The 27,036-nt window shown below is 39.6% G+C and overlaps 1 protein-coding gene across 1 annotated transcript in view; it reads right to left on the bottom strand.

Moving 5' to 3' along the window:
- The window catches only part of ZDHHC2 (zinc finger DHHC-type palmitoyltransferase 2), a 35,812-nt gene extending 9,331 nt beyond the window's left edge, over positions 1-26,481 (bottom strand). Inside the window, exons 1-8 of the mRNA XM_038135135.1 lie at positions 26,120-26,481; positions 15,825-15,851; positions 12,750-12,844; positions 9,742-9,862; positions 8,747-8,816; positions 7,124-7,156; positions 2,235-2,355; positions 1,337-1,469 (exon numbers count right to left, since the gene is read on the bottom strand). Coding sequence (XP_037991063.1) covers positions 1,337-1,469; positions 2,235-2,355; positions 7,124-7,156; positions 8,747-8,816; positions 9,742-9,862; positions 12,750-12,844; positions 15,825-15,851; positions 26,120-26,288 — 769 coding nt within the window. The 5' untranslated portion in view covers positions 26,289-26,481. The remainder of the gene's footprint in view (positions 1-1,336; positions 1,470-2,234; positions 2,356-7,123; positions 7,157-8,746; positions 8,817-9,741; positions 9,863-12,749; positions 12,845-15,824; positions 15,852-26,119) is intronic.
- Between the last annotated feature and the right edge of the window lie 555 nt (positions 26,482-27,036).

Genomic DNA, 27,036 nt, shown 5'->3' with positions numbered 1-27,036 from the left:
GAAGCAGAAAATTCATTCACTTTTCACCAAGTGACTGAGAGCCATTTAATTCCCTTAATTTGCTATACATAGCAGGCAAGCTCTGTCCTGATAGTACAGCTCCCACAAACCATGTCAGAACCATGCTGAGACTGTCCCTCTGCAGTCAAACCTTAGCCAAAAGCTGCTGGAAATGACCTTCCACATGCAGCGTGCATTAATTACAATGGGTTTTAAAGAAGGGGGAAGGGGAAAATGGGGCATCCTTTTAGATGCCCATATTAGGCTAGGGAAAGAACTCCCAGGATGATTTAAACACAGTCACGCTTAAAGCTATCATGGCTTCATTACCAAATTACTGAGTTTTTAAGGCTTCACATACTGAGCAATTTCCCAAAGTAAAATGGGAAGAGACACCGAGATCTTTTTGAGTAACTTAAGTATGCAGGAAACACGTTATATTACCAGTATGGGACTCCATTTGTTTTGAAAACACAAAATGTTGAATTAGAAGTGTAACGCATTATGATTACCTCTGAACAAATTTTTTGCACTAAAATTAAAAGATCAGTTTATAAACAGAACATTAATTTATTTCCGTTCAAATAAGCATCTTTAATAAAACTTAATCTCTACTTCTACCTAGGTAGAAATTAATACCAGTAAAAAATTGTTGAAAGTCAATGATTTGTTAGAATACTGAAGAAACTCAAAAATCCTAGAGGAAATCTTGAAGTAAAGAAGCTTTCTTCCATTGATACAGATACCTATTTTCAAAGTTTTCCATTAATCACCAAAATCATCATTAACAAATCCGAAACCAGGAAAAAACAGGTCAATTCATTGGCCTACTTTAAATCAGCTTACGTCAACAGAAAAGCCTTTAGAGATTTAGAAATTTTAATGACTATATTGCAAATTGGCATTATTACAGTCCAGCATGCAGTAGAGAACAGGCACTGAAATCTTCTGGACTTTATTTATTAAGTTTTGTGATCAGATACACGTGCATTCAAGCATTATGTGTGCAAGCACACAGCAGTCCATCTAACATTTATTAGGAATTTATCTTGATTTTGTTAAATTTCTTTTAGTTTATTCCATTTCTGTTAATAAACTGTGGGTAGAAAGCAGTGAGAGGAAGAATGTTAAGTTTATTAAGTTTATTAATAACTTGACCCTTTGGGGCAAGAGAAAGAGTCAAAATTTCCAGGGAACAGAAGACCTTGGGAGTCTTCTAACCAAGATTCAAGGAACCAGTGTAGAATTTCCCACTTCCTCCATTACCCCCATGCATATAAGATACATTTATTATTTATTTTTTGCTGTCAAACACAGAAGCATTAAATCTACTTACCTAATGTAGATTTATTCTTGCTGACAAGCCAACAGTGATACCCAAAGAGAGAAGACAAACTGACAGAAAACATAGCTGCAGCAAAGAATAAAAACATGATGTGGAACTTGGCTTGAGTATCAGGAAGGCCATTCTGAAAATTAAAAAAAAAAGCCATTAGAATTGGGGAATTAGCTATTTCATTTGATTATTAATAATCCCCTATTCAGCCAAATCAAATTCAGCACACAAACACACACACCACACAACAAGAATATCAATAAATGGATTATATACCTTCTATGTACAGACAGCCATGCAATTAGGTTGGTGACAGCATCTAAGTTAAAGAAACAGACCCTTTCTTGGGAAATTATAAATACTGAGAGCAAGAATCTGAAATTTAGATCTGAGCTTTAAAGTGTCTTTTAGAGAAGAATAATTTGAAAAAAATGAAGGCTATGATTGTATATATAGGCTGTACTTTTGTACATGACATTAGGAGATACTAGCTTACAATGCAATGCCTTGGAATCACAGAATGCCTTGGCTTGGAAGGGACCTTAACAATCATTTAGTTCCCAATGCCCCACCATGGACAGGGGCACCTTCAGCTAGACCAGGTTCCTCAAAGCCCCATCCAGCCTGGTCTGGAACACTTCCAGGAATGGGGAATTGATAACTTCTCTGGGCAGCCTGCTCCAGTGCCTCACCACCCTCACAGTAAAGAATTTCTTCATCATACCTAATCAATATCTGCCCTCTTTCAGCTTAAAGCCATTTCTCCTTGTCCTATCTGTACATGTCCTTGTAAAAATGTCTGTCTTTAGCTTTTGCGTAGGTCTCCTTAGAAGCTTAGATTTCTTGCACAGCAGTAACTCCACACACTTAAAGACAGCATGTAGATCAGAGTACTTACTGTCCAGAACTTGATAAAGTACTGCAAATCTGTTGCAGCAATGAAAAGGCAATACAGTAGTGAGTAAGCCAAGAAAAGAAGAAAAAATTTGTAATTGGAGAATCCTACACAGTTGTTCACCCTGATAAAAACAAACAAATAAACATGTAAGAATGAAACGTCATTCAAGTTTTCTTTGCTTTCATCCAATTGAAATCAAACTTATTTACTCTAAAAACATTTATACCAGAATGTAAACCAAATTTTATTTCCTATCTGTACTGCCTCAAGCTACTGGAATGGATTTAGCTTCAGTTTGCAAATCAGTGTAGTAACCCAAATCAAAACACCACCACCACCACAAAAAAGCCCAAACAACTTTACCAGGTAACGCTGCTTTCAACAGCTTACTGAAATTAAATTTTCACTTATGGTATGAAACTTTTTCTTGCACATCTGATGCATGAGATTGCAGTTAACTTTTTTTTTAGTTTACAGGTTAAGTATCCATGTTATACCATTAGGCATTCTGCATGTCAGCTGGGACAGTAACAAGCCAGGAACTGGAACTTGACTGAATTTTGTGAGAATAAAAGCAGTCTCATTTAATCCAGATCCTCCTTAATCATACCATATGCTTAAAACTTCTCATACTATAAAACTTCTTAGTAAGATTCTCAAATGTAAGAGCATTCATAGGAAATTCCTAAAAATATTTATATTTACATAAAATGAGAGAAATGCTACTCTGGAATAGAAAATATTCCATACCAATGACAACATGACAGGAATAAGACATTAGAAACACATCTAAATGTTAAAATAAATATCATTTTATCATTTCCACTTACAGGCTTTAAGACCACCTGCCTCCCATTTGCAGAGATTTTTATACGTGATAATGAGCAACTAGTATACACTATGATGATGAGGGTGCATTTAGTACCATAGTAGCTTCCCATTAGAGACAACATACTAAGTATTATGAATTTTAGAGCTCTATTAAACATAAATTGATATCACACTCCACCAAATGAAAAAATATTGGAGCACTCCCTACGGGCAGGTTATTGGTAAACTGCTTCCTCTTTTAGTGGTTGCATTGAGAAGCTAATCAAAATTATCTTTGCACTAACCCTGATATAACTCTTCATATGAGTTTAAAAACCCTAAATGATACTGTCAATTCAATTGGCTGTCAAAAAGATCAGCCAATTAAGAGAAGACTACATCCATAAAGATACCTGTGTACTGATAAATAATTCTTAAAATAAAAAAAAGAATGTGTGGTGAGGCTCAACTTTAGCTTCCAGAAGTGCAGGACAAGTTACCACAATTGCTCTCTACTTTAGGGAGATAGTGATGCTAATGGCAGAAGACATGCTAATCAGATAAGGGTAAAATCTCAAAATAGCAAGGAAGTTTTCACTGTACCTTACTGTTACCCATTCTCAGGGTGGGTAGCGAGTTGGGTCAGTTTGTTCTATGTTTTCTTAAGACAAAACGTAACATCTTTGCTAAATATTAAATTTTGCATTTTCATTTAAACATGCAGCAGTAGCTAAGCATTCATATTAACTACAGTTAAGCACTCACAACAGATTGTTCTAATTAAAGAAAAAGAAGATGTATTTGTAAACTCATCATTATTCTTATTGAAAACTAAACATAAAATTCTCCACACTGGGCTTTTTCATTATATATGTCAAAGTAAGCAATTCCACAATAAACTGCAAGCAATTCAGGTTAAAGTTTTCTATGATAATCCTACTTTCCTTTCAGGATACTTATTTTTGAACTGTTATTACTTAAGATACTCTTTGATGTGAGAAAAGAAATATCAAGCAAAATGTTATTCCCCAAAGATGAAATTTCTTATATCAAAGATAGATTTCTTTCTAACTGTTGTTTTGCACAATAGCATGTGGTATACATGTCAAAATAAACTTGCATAAATTATTATGCTCCCTTCAAATTTGACAAGGCCCCAGACTGCAGAGGTCTTACTGGAAAAGAATCTTCTTCATCAGAACACTCAAGAAAAGGTAAACACCAGGGTTTTGTATTTGTACTGTTTGAGCATGTAGCATCAAATCTCAAACCTCAAGAACGGTGGTTAGATTGGAAGTCTAACACTTCTGAGAAAGAGTAAAACTGATAAATATACCAACAACCAGCTAAATAATGGTATGCTATTGCAGTGAAACATTCATACAGTCAGAACAGCCCAGAATAACAATTTGGATTACAGCTAACATTTTAAATGCTCCATTTTCAAGTACAAAAAAGAATATATATTATTCCTGTCTCATGGGTTAGTTTACTGAAAATGCCATGCAAAGAAATAATTTACAAGGCACTGAAGGTGATGCAATTCCGCTAACAAAAAGCATCACAGAAACCAGGAGATGCTAACCATTTGGATCATTCAAAAGATAAAGAAGAGATGTTTTGAATTATTCCTAAAGTATTCCTAAATGCACCTTGTTAGTACTAAGAGTGTTATATACAAACAGTACTTTTGGGGATGCCTCAAACCATTGGATTCCCACCTGCAGGTCCATCCGTATACAGTGAGTAGCAGCAGCACTAGAAATCACCAATGCATCACTTAAACCTTTCAGAGTAGTTAGTGGGCAGTTAGCATTAAACATTTCTATTTATCACAGTGCTTCCAGTAGCGTAGGAGTGACAGCCAAAATAAAGCCTCCAGAGAGCAGAAGACAACTGACTTGGGGCTAGGACATGACAACCTCTCATTACCTCTGCCTTCCAAGAGCTTCGTCTTACTTTCCATAGGTTATTTTTACCTATCCTCTCTCCAGAAATCCTTCTCCTGGCAGAATATTAAAATTAAATCGGAGAGACAGCTGTCATTGCTCTTTCCCTGCTCTCCCTAAGCATCACATGAGTTCTTTCCCCCTTCCTTCCCATCCAACTTGCTCCCACCAAAAAATGGCAACATGAAAAGCAAAGCAGAACCTAATGATGCTCAGAGAGGCTAGAGCCCATCCATTATACTGAACTGCACCCTTGCTTTTGTTAGCAAGATAGCCACATATTTCCCTAAGAGCCTTTGAACATGGGTTTTACAGGAAATATAAAGCTTGATCAGCACCTCTGCAGTATTTCAAAACTCTTTAATCTCTTCCACATGGTTCTTTTTTTTAGGGTGAGCAAGGAACTGTGAACATCTCAAATTAGGAAAAAACACACAATACTTCTTTTTCTAATGTATTTCTGTTACTTGGAGTACAAAAGGAACATCTCTCCATCAAGAAGCATTACACATCTTTCAATCACCTTCTCCATTTGTATTTTTATTTTTTGCACCCATTACTCATTAGATTAAAACCAATGAGCAGTGTAAACACTCTCTCAAACTGGGTATGTTTATGTTGTTAAATTAAGAAGAGTGCAAACATGTATAGTAAGCAAATGCTACTGAGAGGAAAATAGTTCTTCTAGAAGTTTCTGCCCTAGCGAAATAACACTTCACTATCCCTTTACACAAAACCTAGGTACTGTTTATAATCTGTTATTTGATACAATGGATTTTTAGTCTGAAATTGAAGCTTATATGAAGGACATTTTCATGTAAATGTCTTAAGACATAAAAGCACAAAAAAACCCGAAGAGACCCCAGAGCTTATAAGAAGTGTTTATAATACTGAATATTAATAATCATATTGAGACTTTTCACTGGTATTTTGTCAGGAATAGCCTGGCAACTGTTTACTGTTTTTCTTAAAGTTTTCAACAAGGCAGCTATTAAAAACCTGAAAAAAGGAAACTGTATTTTTTGTTCTAAGAAATGTGTTGCACATTCGATGGTTTTATCTGTTTGCTTTGTTGTGTCCTTGTTTGTTGTTGTTGTTGTTTTTGGTTTTTTTTCAGAAGTACACTACTATTACTGAACATCCTCAATTTTCACTTGCTGATTATCCCTACAGCAAAAAACCTCTACCCTACACTGCTAACTATTTCTTTCAATTGTATCTACCATGTAGTTGCAAAACAAGAGGAGATGCTTAAAATCAAATTACAATATGGCAGATGCTGTAGTCAGGACCAAGAGAAACAGGAGGATCCCAGCACCCCTTCCTGCCCCAGGACAGAGCCTCCTCTGTCCTAGAATTTGATATAAGTGTCAAAACAACAGCTTAGAACCATCTACCATTCAGTTTGTCCAACACAGGGGATTCTTCTTTTCTGATCATTTTATACGGTGAAGAACTGCCATGTACCATTCAATCCTATAAACTTGGACCTTACTAAGCAATTATCTTTAATTATTTCTGTGAGATACACCTGCCAAACTAACATAAAACTAATTATACATCCCATCTATCCACTGGTTCCTCCAAGGGCTGCTAAGAAAAGACAGGAGAACAAAACCACTGTGTGGGCAGACACGGCAGCAAAACGAGGGAGGCAGAGGGGAGAAAGAATCAAAGAAAACAAAGAACCCATAAAACTGAAAGTGCTAACCTGGTGTTTGCAGCAATCCTACAGCTGGAGCTGTCCTGGGAGCTTTGGTAAAAGGAACTAGGCACAGCCTTGCCCTTTAGTTTTAAACCTAAGGTAGCACTTCACCCTTCAATGCAACTAAGGCACAGTAATGTTCAAACTCAAGAAAAGATGCAATTCTTAAAAGAAGCTCTCACTGATCAGAAGTCTATACTTCATCCATACTTGTAAAAACATAAAGAGGTACCTAACTCAAAGGTAAGAAAATGCTATTTGAACTTCCTTCTGTATGTCACAACTAGGAAAAGAAGTAAATAACAGAGTAAATAACTCCAACAGCTCTGCAAGACCAGTAACCTCACATAGGATCATAGCAGGCCCCACAAAAGTGTATTTTGCCAAATCAGAACATAAGAAAAGAAAACCAATAGTACACTCACCAAGGGCAGTGATGATCCATTTTCAAAATGCATCTTCAAAAAGCCCCAGCAGAATTCCAAGCATCGTCAAAAGAAAAAAAAAAGTCAGAAGCAAAGTTACATGCCAGATTTAAATTATTTACCTACAGATTAAGAATTATCTATATTTACTATGTGTTATGCAATCTATTTAATAAATACATCTATTTAAATTCACATAATACAGTTTACCCACAAGGGAACTGCAGAAATGGCAGATAAGCCAAAGGGAAAACATTTGATGTGTCAAGAACTTATGATTTAAGAAAATGCAATCTACAGGATTTGGCCAACTTTAGCATTTGGTCCTCAATCTGAATAGGATTTTCAACTATTGTTTATTTTCTGGCAGAGTCTTGGAAACTGGGCTAATTCAATTATTATGAAGTGATACATCTAAATATATTTCCAAGAACATGGTCTGGTTTTTTTAGAAACAAATACATCTTTCTATGCAAATAGTAAATGTTTCTCAGAGATTAGCTTGTATGAAAAATCCCAAACACTTTTGCAATTAATCATTCCCTGTTAATAAAATGTTCAAAAGAAAATCAGATATGATTGAAATGAGCAAATTTTGGTAAGGTAAGGACACAATAAAGGTATTCTTCAAAATATGTTAATTAATTGCATTCTGCAAATTTCACTCACATTTTGTGGATAACAAGGCACCTTTTTACCTCACTAGAAACACACATGACTATATTCCTATCTTACACTACAACTACCATTCCATACAAGACAACCAAGATGCTCTTCCTGCCTCAACCCTGCCTCTCTTTCAGTGCCTCTGCTGCTTTCCTGGACAAAGCAATGTCTTCTCCACCTCACCATCGTGTTGTAGCCTTTGATCAGCTGAAGAGTATTTGAAATAGCCTTAAAGCTAAGAATAAACCCTCTTTGAAGAAGTGTCTTCTCTCAAAGTTAGAAATATAAAGTACTGGGGGGCCAGAGTGAAGAAACACAGATATCCAAGCTAACTGGAGAAGGGTCAGAGAGAACAGCCAAAAGAAAGATTAAATTAGAAAGCAATCAGACGTCTGGAGAGTATGGATATGAACTTCCTTTTGCATGAGACAAACAAGAGCTTAATTTTATGGCTTTAGTTAGAAGTGGGAAAATGCTTGGCTGTTTCTTTCTTCAAACAAAAATAACCTACAAGTTATCCAGTAAAAAATAGGATATTAAGTGTGTTACCTCAGGTAAGATGTACGTGACATCATGATTAGATTGAGATGGGTAGTGATGCTTATTCAGATTCTAACAAAAGAAGTACATTTTTTTAATCAGCTATTTTTGGTTACATTCTTAAGGAAAATTCTTTATTAATATTTATAATTTTAACCATTATGTAAAGAATGTGTAAGACCATGTAATCCATGCTGGCATCAAGGCAGTCATGAAATGAATTAGACTAAGCTACAGACATCCTTAGAAATAAGTAAATGAAAACTAAATCTAAAAAAAAAAAAAAAAACCTAAGGGGGGAAAAGCGTATCTGCCAAAATATTAAGCCTGAAAAATCTACTCATAAAAAAGAAAAGCTTCTGTGCTAAGAAAGAAAAATTGATTAATTCAGCAAAACTTATTTAAGGATATTCTTACTTGTCGCATACTGAACAGTGATGGCAACGATCTGGTTTTACAAGATGGCATCTGTCACAGTACCTGATTGCTAAAGAAAAAAGTTCCAGAATTAGATTTCAGTGTAGACTTACACATTTTGATTTCTGAATTCTGTGCAAAAGTAAATACTATCAGCCAGCCCAGCAGAACCGCCAGGAAAGCATTTCAGCATGATCAGAAGCAGTTGCAAATATGGAAGCATTCTTGCAATGCTGATTCTTTCAGACTGAACCCAAAAAGCTCAGTTTTTGCCATCTCTGCTAATCATACTAATCTTTTTTTTTTTCTCCCAAGCCTTATAGCTCTGCAAAACAACCAACCAACAAAACCCACAAAACCCTCACTAGACTGGAAAAACGTTACAGACTGTTCAACAATATAGCTATTTTAAGCTATTATTCTAACAGCTTTAATTTATTATGCGAGATTATCTCTTGGATTTGCTTAGCTAGCCAGCATTCAAAAACTGACAATATGAGTAGGGTTAGATTAAGTCTTAGTTTGGAAGATCTTTTGTTCTTGCAACTGAATGACCAGCAAGTAAAACAGTAACAGTTTCTTATTGTGATCTATCTAGCTACACATGACACGCTGACAGTAATTCTGTTTTTATTATTTTTTTAACCTATGATAAAAGAAATTTACACAGTTAATGAATGCTACAGCCTATTCTGCAGCTTGTTAGTATCACAAGCCATTTGTTAATATCAATTTGAAAACAAAAGCAAGGCATTGCCAATCCACTTTAAAATCCTAAATTGTATGCTGCAATTTATTTCCCAACAATCTTTATACACTGAATAAATGTTGCTGCACAAAGCTAAATTAAAGTTCTGGAACCACTCTGTTATTTTATGAAATGTGGAAAACAGTTCTTCCCTTCAATCCAAACCTTTGAAAAGTTTTTTTTTTTTTAATTAGTTTAAGTAGTACATCAAGACACCTGCTTTGTTAGTCTCCTGAAACCTATTTACCTCCAGACATTGTCCGTGTATAGATAGGAAGGTCCTTGGCAGCTCGTCTTAAGACTTCTTGCTGGGATTCACCTCTAGGCTCCCTCTCTAGGGACTCCTTGTCTGAATATGATAGATGGAACTGGAATAATTTTTAAAAATCAAAGAAATATTAGAAAATTCCAAGTTAAATATGTAACTGTAGATGTGTAAAGAGGAATAAATATTGATTATATAAAGATGGATTAGCAACATGTACAAGGTATTACAGCAAATAACCCAGTGTTCCCACGACAACTAATTCATTTTATGGCAGCTGAAGACAAAATTAAAAACACTTCTGATTTGGTATAGAGGCAATGCTGAATGCTTCCAGAAGTATTAAGCAACATTGTTCAAGAGAAAGATCAAGAGCTTATGATTCCTCTGAAAGGTCAGTCCATTTACTTCTGTAATGCCAAATATTAACTAGTGAATGTAATCTAGGGATTATGATTATAACTGAAGGAAAATACACTGCTAGTGATAGCAGGAAAGACAGCTTTATTTCTCTCCTGATGTCTGGCAATTTCCCTTTTATTCTTTGTCACTGCTGTTCTCTTCATGCAGGGGTTAGGATGTGTTTTTACTTTAGAGACTGGCTGAGAGAAGGAAGAGATGGGTCTTGTATGGTAAAATAACCATATCTTGAATATCTTCCTGAATAAAATGGCAGCTTCTGTCACTGCCCAAAACAGTAACAAACATGGCTCTAGAAAGTGCTGAAAAGGTAAAAATTACTGAAAGAGATGCTTGGTGTACATGAAATACTACAAATTTCTTAAACACCAAACTCCTCTGCAACACAGCAACTTAGCCAGCTTTGTCACTGTAGCTTCTAGAAACAGGCAGAAGTCTTTGGTCTCTCTATCAAAGAAAGAAGATACAAAACCACTTTTGAAAAGAAGTCCACATTTGGCAGGAAGAGCTGTCTCCATCATGTGCCAGAAACAGAAGCCCTCTGCACAGCATTTATGTTTACAGGAAGGCAAGTCATTACAATAATATGGATTTTTCTTTCCTAAAAAAAAGTGATGCCTGCAAAAATAAGAAAGCAGACAGAAACATGCAGTTAGGAGCCTAGTCTCACTTCCATAGAGAAGGCACCACTCCACCCTTCCTGACAAAGCCCATAGACTTCCAGCTGAAGCTGGATATTCACTGTTTAACTTGAGTTTCTCAAGTCATCATTTTTTTCCCCTTGCAAGAACACTCTTACCAACATCTGAGTTGATTTATATTGGGACACATAAGATTTCTCACTACAGAAAATTAGTTTAGAATACATTTTTTCAAATGCTTATTTGATGTAAACAGACCTACTGTTCCATCTTTTTTTTATTGCTCCTCAGAGTAGTCCTACATCTAAAACCTTTGTGCCTGGGTACCCATTTTCACTCCAATCTTCATACAGTGCTTGTACAAAGCTGGTACACACAAGTAAAGAGTGGCATACATGACAGTAAAATCCATCAAAATCTACTTTACATGTAAAAGTTTGAAATAAGCTTAAAAGAAAGCTGTGTGGTTTGCACCAGCTGCAGTATTAATGAAAACAAAATGCAAAAGCTTGTTTTTCAGTCTTTAAATGAGTATTTGCTAGCTCAGTTCACTTGAAAATACATCTTTTTCTATCTGCAGACTTCATCCTATAAAACAGAAGCCAATCAGTAACTTAACATTACAAAGTATCCTAATTCAATTTTTAAAATACTGCTCTAGTAGAAAGACCTGGGACAACAAAGATGTCACTTACTGCCAGCAACACTGTGTAAATTCAAAGAACATAGGAACACCACACATTGCTTTCTATTACTCAACTACAGTGCTTTTCCTACCCCATTTGAAATTCTCCAGTAGCATTATATGATGGATTTGGAATTGTACTATAATCAGCAGGATTTGTCAAAATGCTTTCACTGGCATCAGCTCAATGATTTGAAAACCCTTCTAATTATCAGTACAGTCATCCTATAAATGCATACATTTTGCTATGTAATTTCCAAATGAAACAGGAAATTTTTAATTTATTTTGTTCCCACCCACCCAGGCTGCAGTAAAGACTGCAGTGTGAACCCCAGCGAAGATGGCAATTAGTTTGAATTATCTACTTGCTTTCCCAATTACATATCCTAGTAGTGAATGAAAACTATTTGGAAGGTAACCTCCACACAACAGACAATGGAAATCACAAAGTACTCATTTTAGGTTGACCTGGTGCATAGAGCAGCTAGAGTTGAGTCCATGCCAAAGTAAGTGTTTGCTTTGTGGGTATTTCCAGCTACAGGAGGGCCATAGCATGGTTCCTCCTGTCCTCAGAGATTGTGTAACACAGCTCCTACTCAGGACTCAGGGGTTTCTGTATAAAGACAGAATGGAAGAGGCCAAAAAGTTGTGCTAGGTATAAAAAGCTGCATGGGCAGAACTTCCACTGGGGCCATTGATGAAGAACCTTCCCAGATCTCTTTTTTCATGTGGCTGTTCTTTACCAGCTCCCCTCCTGCTTAGCCAGCTGTGGCTTCCCACCATCAGCTTACCTAATGTGCACTCCCACCACAATCCAAAAGCTCCTTCATACCAAAACAGATGGGGAAGAAGTTTTAGTTCAGAGGACAACAGACAGATGCTGACAAGAAATATAAGTCTTAAACACAGGGAAATTAATTTTTTACCCATGTAAAAGTCCATATCCTTTGATATTCCCAAGGCAAAGATTCAGGCTGCTAGTTCAAATAACTCATATTGGATTTTTTCTTCTACCATAAATATCTCATTTTAAAATATCTATTTTAAAAATTAGAGAAATTGTTACTTTTTTTTTTTGTCCTGGTCACTACACTGATTGCAATTTGACTCCTCTTAAGGAGCTGTAACTGCCATTTGTGTTTTTCTACAGAGTGTAAAAGTACGTGAGATCAGAGACCAACTTGTTCAAACACTACAAAATCAGACATTTGGCTAGGCTATTTCATAAACAAAAGTTATCTTACTTCTTTTGAAGGATTCATTGGTAGCGTAAAGATTGTTTTCCAATATGACCAGACGAACAGCATGAAAAATATGTGGTAAGCAACCAGGCACACAACTAAAATCAGAAGGGAACAGAATTAATACAAACAGACCAGTGATATTGTAGTACTTACAAATAGTGCCTGTAGGCATCACAGATAGTTCTCTAACAGATGTAAATACAGAGGCTCTGGAAAAGCTTTGCCACAAAAATACTGCACTGCAACTTTACATAAGACAAATGCAAACTGTGTGGGGAAGGTCATGATACAGTCTACATAGATTACAGAAGTTTGAGCAAAATGATTAATAGCCTATTAAAGCCCCATCATTAATAAGCAAGCAGTCTCTATATCACATTTGTTAAACCCTAATTAACTGATGCATCTCTGCCTTTTGGCTTTATAGATCTGGTAGGGAGACTGCTAGCCATGCAAACCCCCACTCTGCCTCCCCCCAGCAAAAGCCCCAACCCCCCCAAGGGACATAAGGGGACAATGACAAGTGTGAGGGGAGTCTTGGGTGAATATGCACATGATACCTGAGCAGTAACCACATCCAGTTAATTTGTTTTCCTAGATTTTAGGAGGGAGGACAATAGGGTGGTTTTTAAAACCTACAGGTCCTTTAAATTCAAGTGTTCATTCACTACTTTATATTCTTCACAGCCAGTCAGCATTTATTCTTATGTTTTTTAAATAGATGAGAATCAGCATTTACCATGCTGAGTTGTTTTACTCGAATACAGAAGGTAACAGTAACTTTTCCAAAGAGTCTGCCATAGGTTAATAGGCATTTCCACTTAAAAGCTCTCACACTAGTAAGCAATTCACTACAGTAAATAGCAAATCATAAATTCATATCCCCTGATTAACGTACTCTAATGACAAGAAAACAGTATTCTTCCACAAATTCATATCCTCAAAAAGTGTCCTAAAGGGAAACCTGTGCACTTTCACTGCAGGATCTGAAACACTGCCCTTGTATGGTCAGCTCATGGAGTCTTTTTATATGTCATATTATTCAGGGCTAGAGAATTCTTTATAACACATGCATGATGGTGCATATAAATGCAGGAACAGTTGTCTGGTATGTTCTTACTTTTTGCAATTTTGCCTTAAAAGTAACACTCAATAAATACTTTTGGTGTTGAAGTTTGTTTATTGAAACAGCAGGAACATTGCAACTATTTACTCTTATTCACTAAGCTGTTAAAAATAATACCCAAAAGCTAATAGAATCTGAGGAGCGACTCTGTACAAAGCTTTTGGGATCACAGGGGCAAAGAGTCATGTGCCATGTCTGAAATAAACTGAAAGAAAAATCTTATCAGCATAAAGAAGTGATAGAACTGGACTCAGTTCTATCACAATATACTAAAGGACCATCTTATTATTGCATAAGCATCTGGACAGGAACAATCCCCACTTTTATCAGAACATTTCTATCAGCTCTAAAAAACCACAATTTACTCAAACAAAATCAGTATTTTTTTTAAACAACAGTATATTCATGGCATATAGTGAGAGCAAAGTAGGACAAGTTACCTCAGTTCTGTACATGATGCACTTACTGATCTGCATTAAGCATTTTATTGTTGCAAAAAACTCCCAGTAACTGGCTGACAAGAAAATTGTTCACATATTAAAAAAAAGCACCTAATGCCTAAAGACATTATCCAAGGTTTTCCCTTTGAAGTCTGAACAAGCCTTGAGCTCATCTTGTTTGATCTTGAACCTCAGCTCCCCAGCCTGGCCCCTGACTGGTCACTCCTCCCAGTTTCCCTGCACTGTGATGGAGACCCTGGGCTACCCAGCTGCTCCACCGGGCCCTTGGCTGCTGAGAGTCCAACCTAAGAACTTCATTTCACTTGAGGCAGTTAAAGAAGAGCTGTCAGCTCCTCCCTGGCAGAAACCTTTCTATTTTACACATTTTCTGGGAAAAAACCCAAAACCAATCAACCAACCAAAAAAATTCCAACTCAACCAAACAAAAGAAATCCCAACCCAAATGGTGCATCCCTTGCTTGAAGGCAAGCAATCTACAGCTAGCTAGCACAGCTAGAGTTGCCTGGAAATTGGAGGCAACCTGTAGTACAGCTGAGCCCATTTGCCCAGTTTTTACTCCTGAAAAATCTTAGGGCAGAAGTATAGCCAAAGTAAGTTTCTTCTGATTGGCCAAAGCCCACCAAGGCCTTGAGTGAAAAGAAGGAAATTTAATGTTCCCCAACACATTTTGCTGATAATTCTAATGGGTTTTGTAAGCAATGCCCATCAACTTACTTGTTTCCACTCCCACAGAGTACAGAGCAGCAAGAAACCAAAATTCAAAGCCTGCAAATAACACTTCTACACTCATATGGGGGATGAGATCCCTGAACTGAAGAAAAGTTTTTCAAGCAAATTTCTTAATTGACAAACATGTTTTCTAAGCAAGGGAGTTGCCAATGACTTAATAAAATCTGCTGGAGTTACACAAACATAAAAAGCTCTTCCTCCAAAAGCTCTGCAGCCCTACACTTTACACTTCCATGCTGCGCTGTAGTATTAAAATAGCATCTGGAAAAAACAATCTAAACATGCTACAGCCTCAGGGAAGGAACTGTAGTGACTGCTAACTAGGCAGTTTTATTATACTATGAGAAGCTACATATCTGAAGGATTCTATTTCTTTAAAAAGTTAAAAAGAAAACGCAGGAAAAAATGAACTCCCATTTAAGTACATTGCAACTGCACAAATACACTGCTCTTCTCTAGAAATCCTGCTTTTACAAGAGCTTTCTGTATTATGAATAAATCTTTAAAAACCAGAATGTAAGGATTCTTTTAGTTGACATATCAGAAAGACAGTGAGAAGAGTAAAAAAATCTAATTTTTCTCTTCTCTATTTGCAATGGCTACGGCAATAGTCTGGAAAAGCAAGATAATAAAAGGTGCTGAGGAACAAAAACTACAAATCTATTCTTTTAAGTTAGACTGTTTCTGAATTCTACTAGTCAACTACTGTTCTACTCTGATATATGAATTACACCTATAAACAGCTAATAAAAATCTTACCTTTTTCTCCGATATTTGTCATTGTCACTGGAAAAAAAAAAGAAAAAAGGAGATAATGAAAATGTATGTTTAAATAGCAAATGACGTAAATCAGTATTTAAACTTTTTTTTTCAGCCAAAGATGGAAGAGTAATCATCAAACAATACACGTTTAAGGTCACACACTATGAAACTCTCATGCTGTGTACATTCATCACGAGAATAGGTACACAGTATCAATTGCTTATAAGGTTTTTTGGCTCCTCTTCCCAGGCTCATTTCCTGATAACTAGGACCTCCATCTATCTGAAGCTGCCAAAGTTTAATCCAAGAAAAGCCACCTCTGAAGAGCAGTTATTTCTTCTAACTGTGGTTGCACAGGTTTCACTCTATGCTCTGCTCTTGAAGCAGAGGTATCAGACTCCAGAACTGGTTTTGACAGCAATATTTGGTGATACCTTAATCTTCAAAGCATAAAAACTGAAAGTAGACAAAAGTTGCATTTCCTTTATTGAATTGCCTACGATTACAAGACGGTAAGAGAGTGAGAAAGGGCAAGTGTGTCAGGCGTAGAAGGGAGCACACAAATATCATGTATCAGTAACGGCATTTTCCTCTCTTGGTTACATTATTTAATAAAGTAACTATTCTACAACATGCATCTCGGAGAGATCAGAAACTCCCAAGATCAAAACCTCTTTTCACCCAAACCACTCCACCACACATTTATCCACCCCAGTTAAGCAGTCTACAAGCTATGATACACTGGTGCCTACAACAGGACAGTAGATACATAGAGCTCTCATCCCCTCTTGTTTCCTAATAAAAATGATTGCACCAGGCTGATCTTCAAGCAGCAGACACAAGGCAACTCCTACAGAAAAGCCAAAGAGCCGTGCCATCTGACTGATGGACTAAACACAGGCTCGGTGACTGAGTTAAAGCCAGCATTTAAATACATCTTGCACATTGCAAGGGTGGACCATGACCCCAGGGCGGCTCAACACCTTAACTAATGCTCTGGAAGAATGAACACCTAAAGTTTGCACATGACACCACCCTGGGGACAGCAGCTGGTACGTGCAGGACTTCCATTCAGAGGGACCACAACAGGCTGGGGGAATGAACCGATGGGGCCCTTATGAAATTCATGAGGGCAAAGACAAAGTCCTGCACCTGTAAAGAAGCAACCCCCTGCAACAACACAGCCTGGGGACTGCTGGGCTGGAGCAGCTCTCTGGAAGAAGCTATGGAATTGCTGGTGGGCAGCAGAAAGGGCCACCAGCCACATGGGCTACTTCAGCAGGGGCACAGCTGGTCAGCCAAGGGAAGGGTTTATCCCCCTCTGTGCAGCATTTATCAGAACAACCCAGAACACTGCGGGGATTTGGGCCCCTCAACACAACAAAGAGACAAGTCCAGGAGGAAGTGACAAAACTGGCAGGGACTCATGCCCTAAAGAGAGGCTGCACAGGCAGGGCTTGTCTGCCCTGAAGAAGACATGATTTTGGGAGGGCCTCCCAGGTCCTCCAGGGAAGCACTAAGGAGCTGGGCTCTTCATACTGGCACAGAGTGGGATGACAAGAGCCAGGAAGTGTAAATTGAAATGAAAGGATCGGATTTGATACAAGGAAAAACATTTCCACCATGAGAACCATTCACCAGCAGAGGAAGCTGTCCAGACATGTTGCACAGCCTCCACCAGCGAAGTTTTTCAAGACTCAAGCCAACAAAACCCTCAAGAACCTGGTCCTCACACCTAGCCCTGATTTGATCAGGAGGTTGGACTGGATGAGCTGAGGTCCTCTCAAACATGAATTATTACACAATTCTGCAATTATAAAATAGGTCTATTTAAAATGGAGATTTGACTATAGTTCCAGCAAAACAAGGATCTACCTCACCTGAGGAAAAGCCGTAAGCAACCGTGTTTATAAAGCTCCTCAAAAAAATCATAAAGACACCATAGAAGTTGCATAAGCCACAATAAACTATATTCTGCCCTCAGTTATCTGAACTCTTTAGAATTTGATAAACAAAATATCCACCTAGACAACTGCCAGAAAAAAAGCTGAAGGAACATGTATATACGTTTGACTCTGAGACACAGATCTGCTCCCCTACAATGATGCAAAAGAATTGTAAAATTGTAAGAAAACAGCCATCCACCAGATGACTGTTTACAAAACAAAAGACATCTTCAGAGCTGATATGCAATTTAAAAGTGATGGAGTTCTCAGATTAAGACAAATCAGCCACTATTCAAATTCTGATTTTCTTTTTCCACTTGGAAGGGTCAGCAAAGTATGCAGAAATTTTGCCAGTCTTCTTGGAGTAACTACTCTCTGCTAATTAAAAAGTCACAGCCAAGCACACTTTGCAGAATCACCAGTTTCAAAAAAAAATCTATTTAACCAACCTTCACAATAATTTGTGGAATTTTTCTCTCCTTACAAGGGAATGCCACAGAACACTGCTCTGAAAGCAATTGTAATCTTTTCTCCATCCCTTATCTCTGGATAAAATGTATTCTAATGTGTTTGAGACACTTAAATTTTCCACAATGCCTGTAAGTAAAGGACAGACAAATCCAAATTCAGTCATTTCTACCAGACAGCAAACCTAAAGCTTTTCAAAATTTCTGTCCACCTCCAGAAGGAAATGCACTCCACAGAGTCTACACCTGCACAGAGGACTGTCTTCTCAGCTTTTGCAGTATCTAGCTTGGAACCCAAATGCTCCTGACAGTCAGGACCACGAAGGCTAAAACACAAGTGCTGAGATGTCCAATTAACCCCAGGAGGGTGAGAACATGTTTTTGGGCTTGGGGGCTTTTTTAATGCATGTATCTTGTCATTTTAATTTCTTCTACCATCAAGTATAAAACCGAAGTTATTTCATACACTCCTGAGCTGCAACTGCTCTAAGAGACCAAAGCAGAGCGGAACCAGGCTGAAAAGAGATGCCAGTACCTTCATCATTTTTCTCCACACACATTGCAACTGGTGTTTACGAGGAGACTGGCTGCACTGCCCAACCAGCATTCCCACAGACAGTGACAGAAAGGAACTATGCAAGATATCCAATAACCTGCATGAAGTGAAGTACCAGTCCTCCTGCTTATGCATTTTTAAATCACCTCTGGCAAAGGCTCCCTGGAGGAACTACAGTGTATGGCAAAGGAATGGACAAGCATCTGCAATACAACAGCACCAGAGAGGAAATGAAGGTGTGGGTTTTTTTTTTTTTTTGCTTGGTTAGGTTTTTTGGTTTGGTTCCTGGCTTTTTTTTTGGGGGGGGAGGGTGGGGGAGGGAGTGGCAGAACCTTTTGTTTTGCACCAATGTGGCAGAACTGACCAACAGGGAAAAAATGGCTCTTACAAATCAAACTCTCTCCTAAATTTCTCCTGAAGATTTACACTTTCTCAGTTTGTTGAATGACCATGATACAAAGACCCTTAGAGTAACTACAAGATGTTTACCCTAAGATCACACGAAAATTTTACTATTTAAGAACATGGAAAATAATTTTCTAATATGAAAAAAATTTGGTCAAATCCAAATTCTGAATTTGACCAAAGAAACGTTTGCTATTTTCTCTGCCTTCTAAATAGCACACGATATGTTTACTTAAACCAAATTTTATATTTTTTAGTAAAATCACTTGTATCAGTATTTCTGGCAGTTTTCTCATTTCTGTTTCAAGGGGTTACACTCACTGTGGTGAAAAGTAGGTCAGATTGTGCATTCTGTCATTAATAAATATCAGCTGAAATGCTGCAAATGCATTTGCTGATAGTTCAACAGCACAGAAATAATATGGGTAAAAAGCATTTATGTCTGTGATGACTAAAATAAACACAAAGGACATGGCAATCCCAACTGCTAAGCAGTTTCTGAGAGAAAACAGGGTAAATCCCTTTGAGACCAAAACGGAATGATGCTCTTGTATACTCAGAGATGGAAATAATTATAAAAACATGACCTGTCTTCAGGAAATCATTAAAAAGTTACAGCTTTGTTTGCCTGAGATACTGCAGGGCCCAATTTCATTAAGAATCACCCTTGCACTGCTAAAGCATCAGGATGCCATTTACAGTTCAGCACTAGCAGACTGTCACATCATTAGAGCCTCTCCGGTTCATTACGCAGCTCACAGATGGTGCTCATCAGAATTAGGGACCAGGCTGGGACAGACACAGGACTTCAGCCAACGGAGATGCCAATTTCCTGAGCCAGAAACATTGCTGCCCGCTTGCCCCAAGCTACAAGCAGCCAGAAGCAGGAACAGCACATTCAATAGTCAATGCCACTAAACAGCCTGCGCTTGCAGAGAGCAATTGCAAAGATGACAGAATGCTGTGTTTCAAAAGGATCTTAAGAAGTCCAGGGTGGTTTCCAGCACCAAATTAATTTGCTAGGAAGAGAAATCACATCACTAGGCACCTTGCACACTGGCTCACAACAAGTGGATTTTCCACTTCTTCAATTTCCACTTATTTTCTCTAGAAATCTTAATCCTCACTCAACCATGTAGGGAGACGTCCATCTCCACATAGCCAGACACATGGTTAGACACAGTGCTAGCACAAACCCCAAAAGATTTTGAAAGATAAATTTCGTATCAAAATGTGCACTGGTTTTTGTAATGTTAAATTTTCCTTGACTTCTAAAGCCAAAGTTTCTGAACTGTAAATATAATGACTAGATTTAAAAATAAGGAAAAAAATTAAAAATAAATGAAATAAAGCAATTAATATTTTAAAGCTGTGATGAAAGAGGATCTACAAAATTTTGCTATCATAGTTTATGTACATTTTTAAAATATTTAAATCTTTGGAATGGGAAAACAAGATAAATCTGATGCAGAGACTCTGCAGCCACATCTATAAATAGCTGGTTCTCTCAAACTTTTATGAAGTTTAACATCTTGGATCTGATTCACAAAACTAAGTACACATTTTATCTTTATAGCATATTTGAAGCTGTAAAACACTGATCTGTAGATGCAGTTTTACTCGGCTCTGTGCACACATAAAAGTGTTTTATAGTTCTGACAAGTGTTCTGTCATTGCCTGCAATAGTCCTTTAGTAAAAATACCAGCGCTTGCAATAAAACCCTACCTCTCTGCTAAACAGAGCAGTGATTTGCATTGATTCAGAGAGACAAGGTGCCAGCAGTGCTTTGTTTCAGAACAAAAGTAACGGAAATATTTCCAGGATATCGAAGGTTGGCATAGGTAGTCATCAATAACCATACATTTGCATTTGATGGTATTTGCAAATGTTTCAGAAGATTCATTTTAACCCTGTGCCCATCAAAATGCACCACTGTCCACCTGCCAGCAGCAGCTGCTCTTTGGGGTACCTTTGCATGTAAGGTCACAAAACCACTGCTTTTGTATAGGGTATGAGTAAGACCTGACTTAAATCTTTCTTCTTCACAAACTTCCCATTTACCTTCCAAGTCACAAAGACAGACTGAAGAATGAAAAGTGTCCAGCTCTACCAAAGTTGTAGACACTTGTGTTGCCAGTGTTGCCAGACACTTTTCAGCAAACAAAAACTGCACTCTGACAAGAACAACTCTTAAAGTTATGTATCAAGCAGTGCTAAACCTTTACCTGAAAACACAATTTTGTCCAGTAACTATATCTTCACCATAAACCTTATGTTTTGAACTTCAAGCCATGGTTTACATTTCAAGGCAGGCACAAAACCCACAGGTAATACACTGGGCACTACCTGGAGAGATAACCAGCCATGCTTAACATAGACATCAATTCTGTTCCAGAGCTCTAGAATGGCAGCTGCCTCCGACACTCTGAAAAAGCATTCAAATGAAATTTGGGAAATGCACAGGAGCACTGCTGGCTATAATTCAGAAGCCAATTCTACTTCAGCCACCAGTTCTGAAACTTTTCTCAAAGTAACCACAGATGTCAGAAGAGGGGAAAAATAAAAAAAAAGGTAGTATTTCCAAAATATGGATAAAAATGCAAACTTTCTTGGACCAAAGTACTTTTGTACCTTAGCAGCTAATGTGCAGACAGGGTATTTAACCAGTATTTGACAACAGCCAACTGCAATGTTACAATGTACTTGCGTCTTGTGTTTCTATAGCCAAAGCTAAGCTTTAAATGGTTACAAGACAAAAGCTGCAAGTACCATAAATCCTTTAATCTATCTGGAGAACATACTGAGCAAAGAGCTCAAATCCAGCTGACCAAATCCTGGGTCTAACTCTTTTTTTTTTTAGCTTTTTTTCCCCCCACCCTATCAGCTTCTATCTCCTTATTTTCTGCCACTTCTGATGCCCTGATGACACTGTGCCAAGCCCACAGGGCATGTATTAATTCTGCCTCTAAACTGTGATGAATTAAGCAGCTTTATATCCTGTTATAATTCCATTCCACTGATGTTTTACAGGGTCAAAAACCTCAATTCAGCACTAATCAATCTGATCCTCCAGCAAAAATCTTTCACGATCATTAACATCTTTAGCAGCTGGATGTCATTCCATGCTTTCTGTTCCATTCTGAAGGTAGCTGTGGACAGATACCAGTCACATATTCTACACAAAAAACAAAGATGTGACTTATGAGCATTCCTGATAGTACTGTGAATGCCTTGTTGTACCCCCTCTTCAGCTATGCTCCAGTCATTTATTCTTTTCCAAATCAGGCAAATCACTCATCAGGTGGCAATATTTCCTCCCTTTCCCTTCACTGGAGTAGTCACAAAATGCTTATTGCTTGTTTGTTCCACAGTAAATCTATTTTCCTTCTTCAAAATTAAAAATTCAAGCTGCATTTTCTGACAGGATTCCCTGAGCAAGAGCATTATCCTGTGAATTAAAATTAGTGCCATGTAAAAATGGATCAAAACTGAACAAAAACTTCCATTTTCTATTGGATACAGGATATCTACAGGATAACCCTTTGATCAGCTAAGCTGTTATTTTTCTTAAAAAGATCTGTCACAACACTGTTGAATATTTTACATTTTCCTTGTTATATGCACCTCCAAATCCTGAGCAGGTAGGAAAACAAAACAAAAGGATGTCAGTATCTGCATTTGTCAAGAACATTTCTGACAAACAGCTGTCAGAAACTGCAAGTAACTACTGCTTCTGCCCTACCTAAAGCATGGAATCAATACCTCCTCCAAGTCCCTTACTAACCTGAATTAGAGATGTATCTAAGAAAGGAAATGTAAGAATATTTTTTTTTTCTTTTCATGTCAAGTATGCAAAGATTTTAATATACATTGAATGTTCACTTTCAGGTTTTCAAAAACAGTGAATCCAATGTGTATTTTCTGAGTATAGACACATGGACAGAGGTGCTGGGGTGAAGTATTTAATTTGCACTTCGTGTTACTGTTGTTCCATGCATCCTAAGTTGAAATTTGAGTAGCTTGAGCTATCAGAGTTCACTGCACTCATTGTGCGCTGCCTGTATTTCCCCATCCTTTTTAGAGAAAGAACAACAAACCTGTATCCCTTAAGTTCTCGTAAACACACTCAAATTATTTTTTATGGGAAGGAATACTTAAAAGACACAGTAATTTTAAACATGAAGTTATTCAGGATGAAAAAAGAAGTACTGCTACTAGACAGAGCTTGTGAGATGACAATACTGGCAAAATCAAGAGAATTGCACTGGATTAGGGGTAAGCAATTTTTAGTTGAGTGTTTTACGACCAACTCAAATACACATTTAATTCCAGTATTCATTCTACATCCAGCAAAAGGAAGAGAACTGTTTGCTAGTGTTCAACACCTTTCTGCTTCTTGTTAAAGGTTAAAGTGGCACGAGCACTTACCTGAATCCACTAATAAAAGAGACAGAACTCTAGACATGGCAATACTAGTGTTAAAAACAGTGAATTCATTTTTCTGTTTCTAAAACCCCTTTTTGTTTCTAAAATGCTACTCAGTACTGTAACTACTCAGCTTTAGGTATATAAGGAATCAGCTTAGTAGATTTCTTGAAAAAAAAAATTGTCCCTCCTATAATGCTTAGATGAAATTAAAACAAACAAACAAACAAAAAAACCCCAACAAATAAACTCTAACAAAAACCCCACAAACCCATTCAAAATACTACATTTGAAACACTTTCTCATTATTAAAAGCTCAAAGAGACCACTTACATTACAACAGCACAAAGTCCTTGTGAGGTCCTATTGCACAACAGTTAACCCTGTTCCCTGTATGTTGTCAGCCTCAATGACAGAAAGCTGCAGAAAAAAACCCAGCTATATACGTCCTCTTTAGCATTCAGTGCTGCAGGAATAAAAGAAGCACTGAATAGACAGGCTGGCTTCAAAGCACTGAAATGCTTACAGTCTATTCCTGCCGTTGGCTTTCGTTCCCAGAGTTGTTAGTTATTCCTTCTGTTGTTTACACTAAATATTCATTAGTAAGACAAAACATAAGCTTATTTTATTTTAATATGCCAAAAATGAGGGAAAACATCTAGCTATAGATAAAAGATGGAATTACTGGAGATCATGGATGATTCTTATGCTGAATTAAAAACCTGGTGAGCCAGCTCCCACTGGATCGTGTGGGGGTGGGTGGGAAATAAACAAACAAACAAATCACCCTTGTCCATTGAAAGGAATTCAGTAAAAGATGCTTTAGCTGAGCCCCAGGATTTAACTTCCTCCCCCCTCCCATTGCAGTCCTTTTGCTTTGAGGGGTTCTCCAGGAATCAGCGAACCAGAGTTTACAGTCTGAAGCGAGTTTCAAGCACGTCATCTCCTAAGGAGGTACCTACTATCAGGTAAGCTAAAACCCAATTTTCCTCTGTGGTACAGTCATGCAAAATGAAAAATACAGTAGAATACTGAAGCAGTGGTGCCCAGAACAAGCCTACTGTACCTACCACAAGGCTGCATACATTAGAACATTAACTACAGAGTGGCTCTTCCCTGGAACATCCTTGCCCTCCTCGTGTCAGCTTACAGCTCTCCTTTCCAGGCTTGCTCAGTCAATTCCCAGAATCCTGCCAACAATTTGCTCCCTTGTGCTGGAGGTAGACACTTCATTGTTCCTCTCATGAGAGCACAGCAACTTTATTGAAGAGTGTTGTTTAAAATGAACAGATTTAATGGTGTTATTGAAGAAAAAAATGCAAAAAGCCTAACCTCCAATATAGGAACTACAGCAAGTCTTGACACAAAAACCAGAGGTGCTAGGCCTGGCAATCACTTTTTTGCTTAATCCCTCAGCTGCTCAGCCAAGCATCCATAGGACAAAAATCCTATCAGTCTTCTGTAGGCAATTAAAAAAGAGGTAAAATCAAAAATTAGGTACTAGACTAACGAGATTTTCAACATGAACAGCTGAAAACTAAGTACATCTAACTTATATTCCCCATGTGCCATTATGCTGACATTGTTACTGAAACATCAGTATGCCACACATTAGCCTCTAAAAAATCAGATTTAATGCTTTTCTACAAGATACACCGTAACAGAACCAAAATCAGGAAAAAACCTTCCAAACCAAGAGAGGCTGGTGAGACGGTCATTAAATAAATCCTTCTGGCTCGGCTGCTCTAATTCACACAAATGCCCTTATCACCCAGCCTCCAGTGTGCACCTAGCGATCCGCCTGACGCTAAGGGTCAGGCGCCACGGTGCGCGGTCAGGATGACTTCCGAATGTCCTGGCAGGCTGCCGACGACAAAGAAGGGATCAGAAAGTTGTGACAGCTGGGCATTTTCTAGACGCCTGAAGGGTGGCACAGGGAGACTCGCGGATTTCCTGTTACCTATTCCCGCTTCCACGTCCGCCCCCCTAATAGCTCTGTACATGTGTGCGTGTACATGTGTGTGCGCGCCCAAGGGACGGCGAACTCTGCTCAGCTCCTGGCACAGCCAGTCCCGCTTCCCGCGGCCGGGGCTGGGACCGGCCACACTCCGCGCACTCCACGGAGGGAAACTCCCGCCTGTGGAAAGCCCCGTGCGCACTCCTGGCGTGGGAGCGGAAACCAGGCGCGATGGGTCGCGGGGGATATCGGGCAGCGCGGATGTCCCTCGCCCGCCCAGAGGGCCGGGGCGCGGGGGGCGCGGTGCGGTCCGATCCGATCCGGTCCGGTCCGGCCCGGCCCAGCCCAGCCCCGGACACGGTCCGGGCGTGGCGGCGCGGCAGCAGCACCAGCGGCAGCAGCCGGGGGCGGCCCCGGCGCAGACAAACAACGGAGGCGGCCGCCCGTGCCCGTGCCGCCCGGCTGCGCTCCCCCGGCAGGGGCGGCGGCGCCCACCCGCGTCCCGCCCGCCCCCCGCCGCCGCGGCGGCACTCACGCAGGCAGAGCTGGGTGACATAGGCGTAGTAGGACCAGCAGAGGATGCTGGAGATGAAGAGCACCGGCACCCAGTAGAGCAGCCGCTGGCAGCGCCGCCGCACGCCGCCCCAAGCGCCCGGCGCCCCGGCTGCCGGCGGCGGCGGTGCCGCCATCTTCCCGCACCGCATCCCGGCCGCTCGCTCCGGGGGCCCGGGCCCCGGCCGCGCTCCCCGCCGGAGCCCGCCCCGGCCCCACCCTCCCGGCACGGCCGCTCCTCCCACCGCCCGCCCGCCGCTCCCCCCGGGCTGCGCAGGGCAGGGCAGCGGGGGAAGAGCCGCCCGAGAGCCCACAGCGTCCTCTCGGGGTCGGGGTGTCTGTGCCGGGCCGGGGGGCACGGCCGCCAAGCTCGGGGCGGGCGGCGCAGCGGCCCCGCCCGGCGCAGGGCGCGGCTCCGGCCTCGGCGGCCGCCACGTGCAGAGGCGCTGGGGCGGGAGGCGCCCTGTGCTCGAAGCCGCTTCCCTCGTCATCCGCCTCTAAAACCGGGATGGCGACGCTTAACAACCAAGTTACGGTGTATCTTGCAAGCGCTTTAAAACACCCCGTTGCTAAAAGCGCTGCCTCGTTTGCAAACACCGCTTCGGAGTACAGGGAGCAAGTGCTGCGGGCTGCCGTGCCTTGGCGGGCAGGAGGCGGTGCGCGGCCACGGTGGGCAGGCATGGCTGGCTTGCGGCTTTTGGCGGCCGTTCGTGCTGGGGAAGGCGGCGGAAGGTTGTGCTGACTCACCCTTCCCCGAAAGGCTTTACATTACACTCATCGTAATGAAACGCTTGTGAATTATCACAGCAAACTCGGCCTGCGTTATGTTGTGTGCGCCCTAATCATTGCTGAATTGTCATTGCAAAATCAGTCATGTCGAGCACGGCCTGTAGTATTTGT

Source organism: Motacilla alba, chromosome 4 (genome assembly GCF_015832195.1).
Source record: "Motacilla alba alba isolate MOTALB_02 chromosome 4, Motacilla_alba_V1.0_pri, whole genome shotgun sequence".
NCBI lineage: Eukaryota > Metazoa > Chordata > Aves > Passeriformes > Motacillidae > Motacilla > Motacilla alba.
The sequence above is the reverse complement of the archived record's forward strand: the minus strand, read 5'-3'. Positions and strand labels throughout refer to the sequence as shown.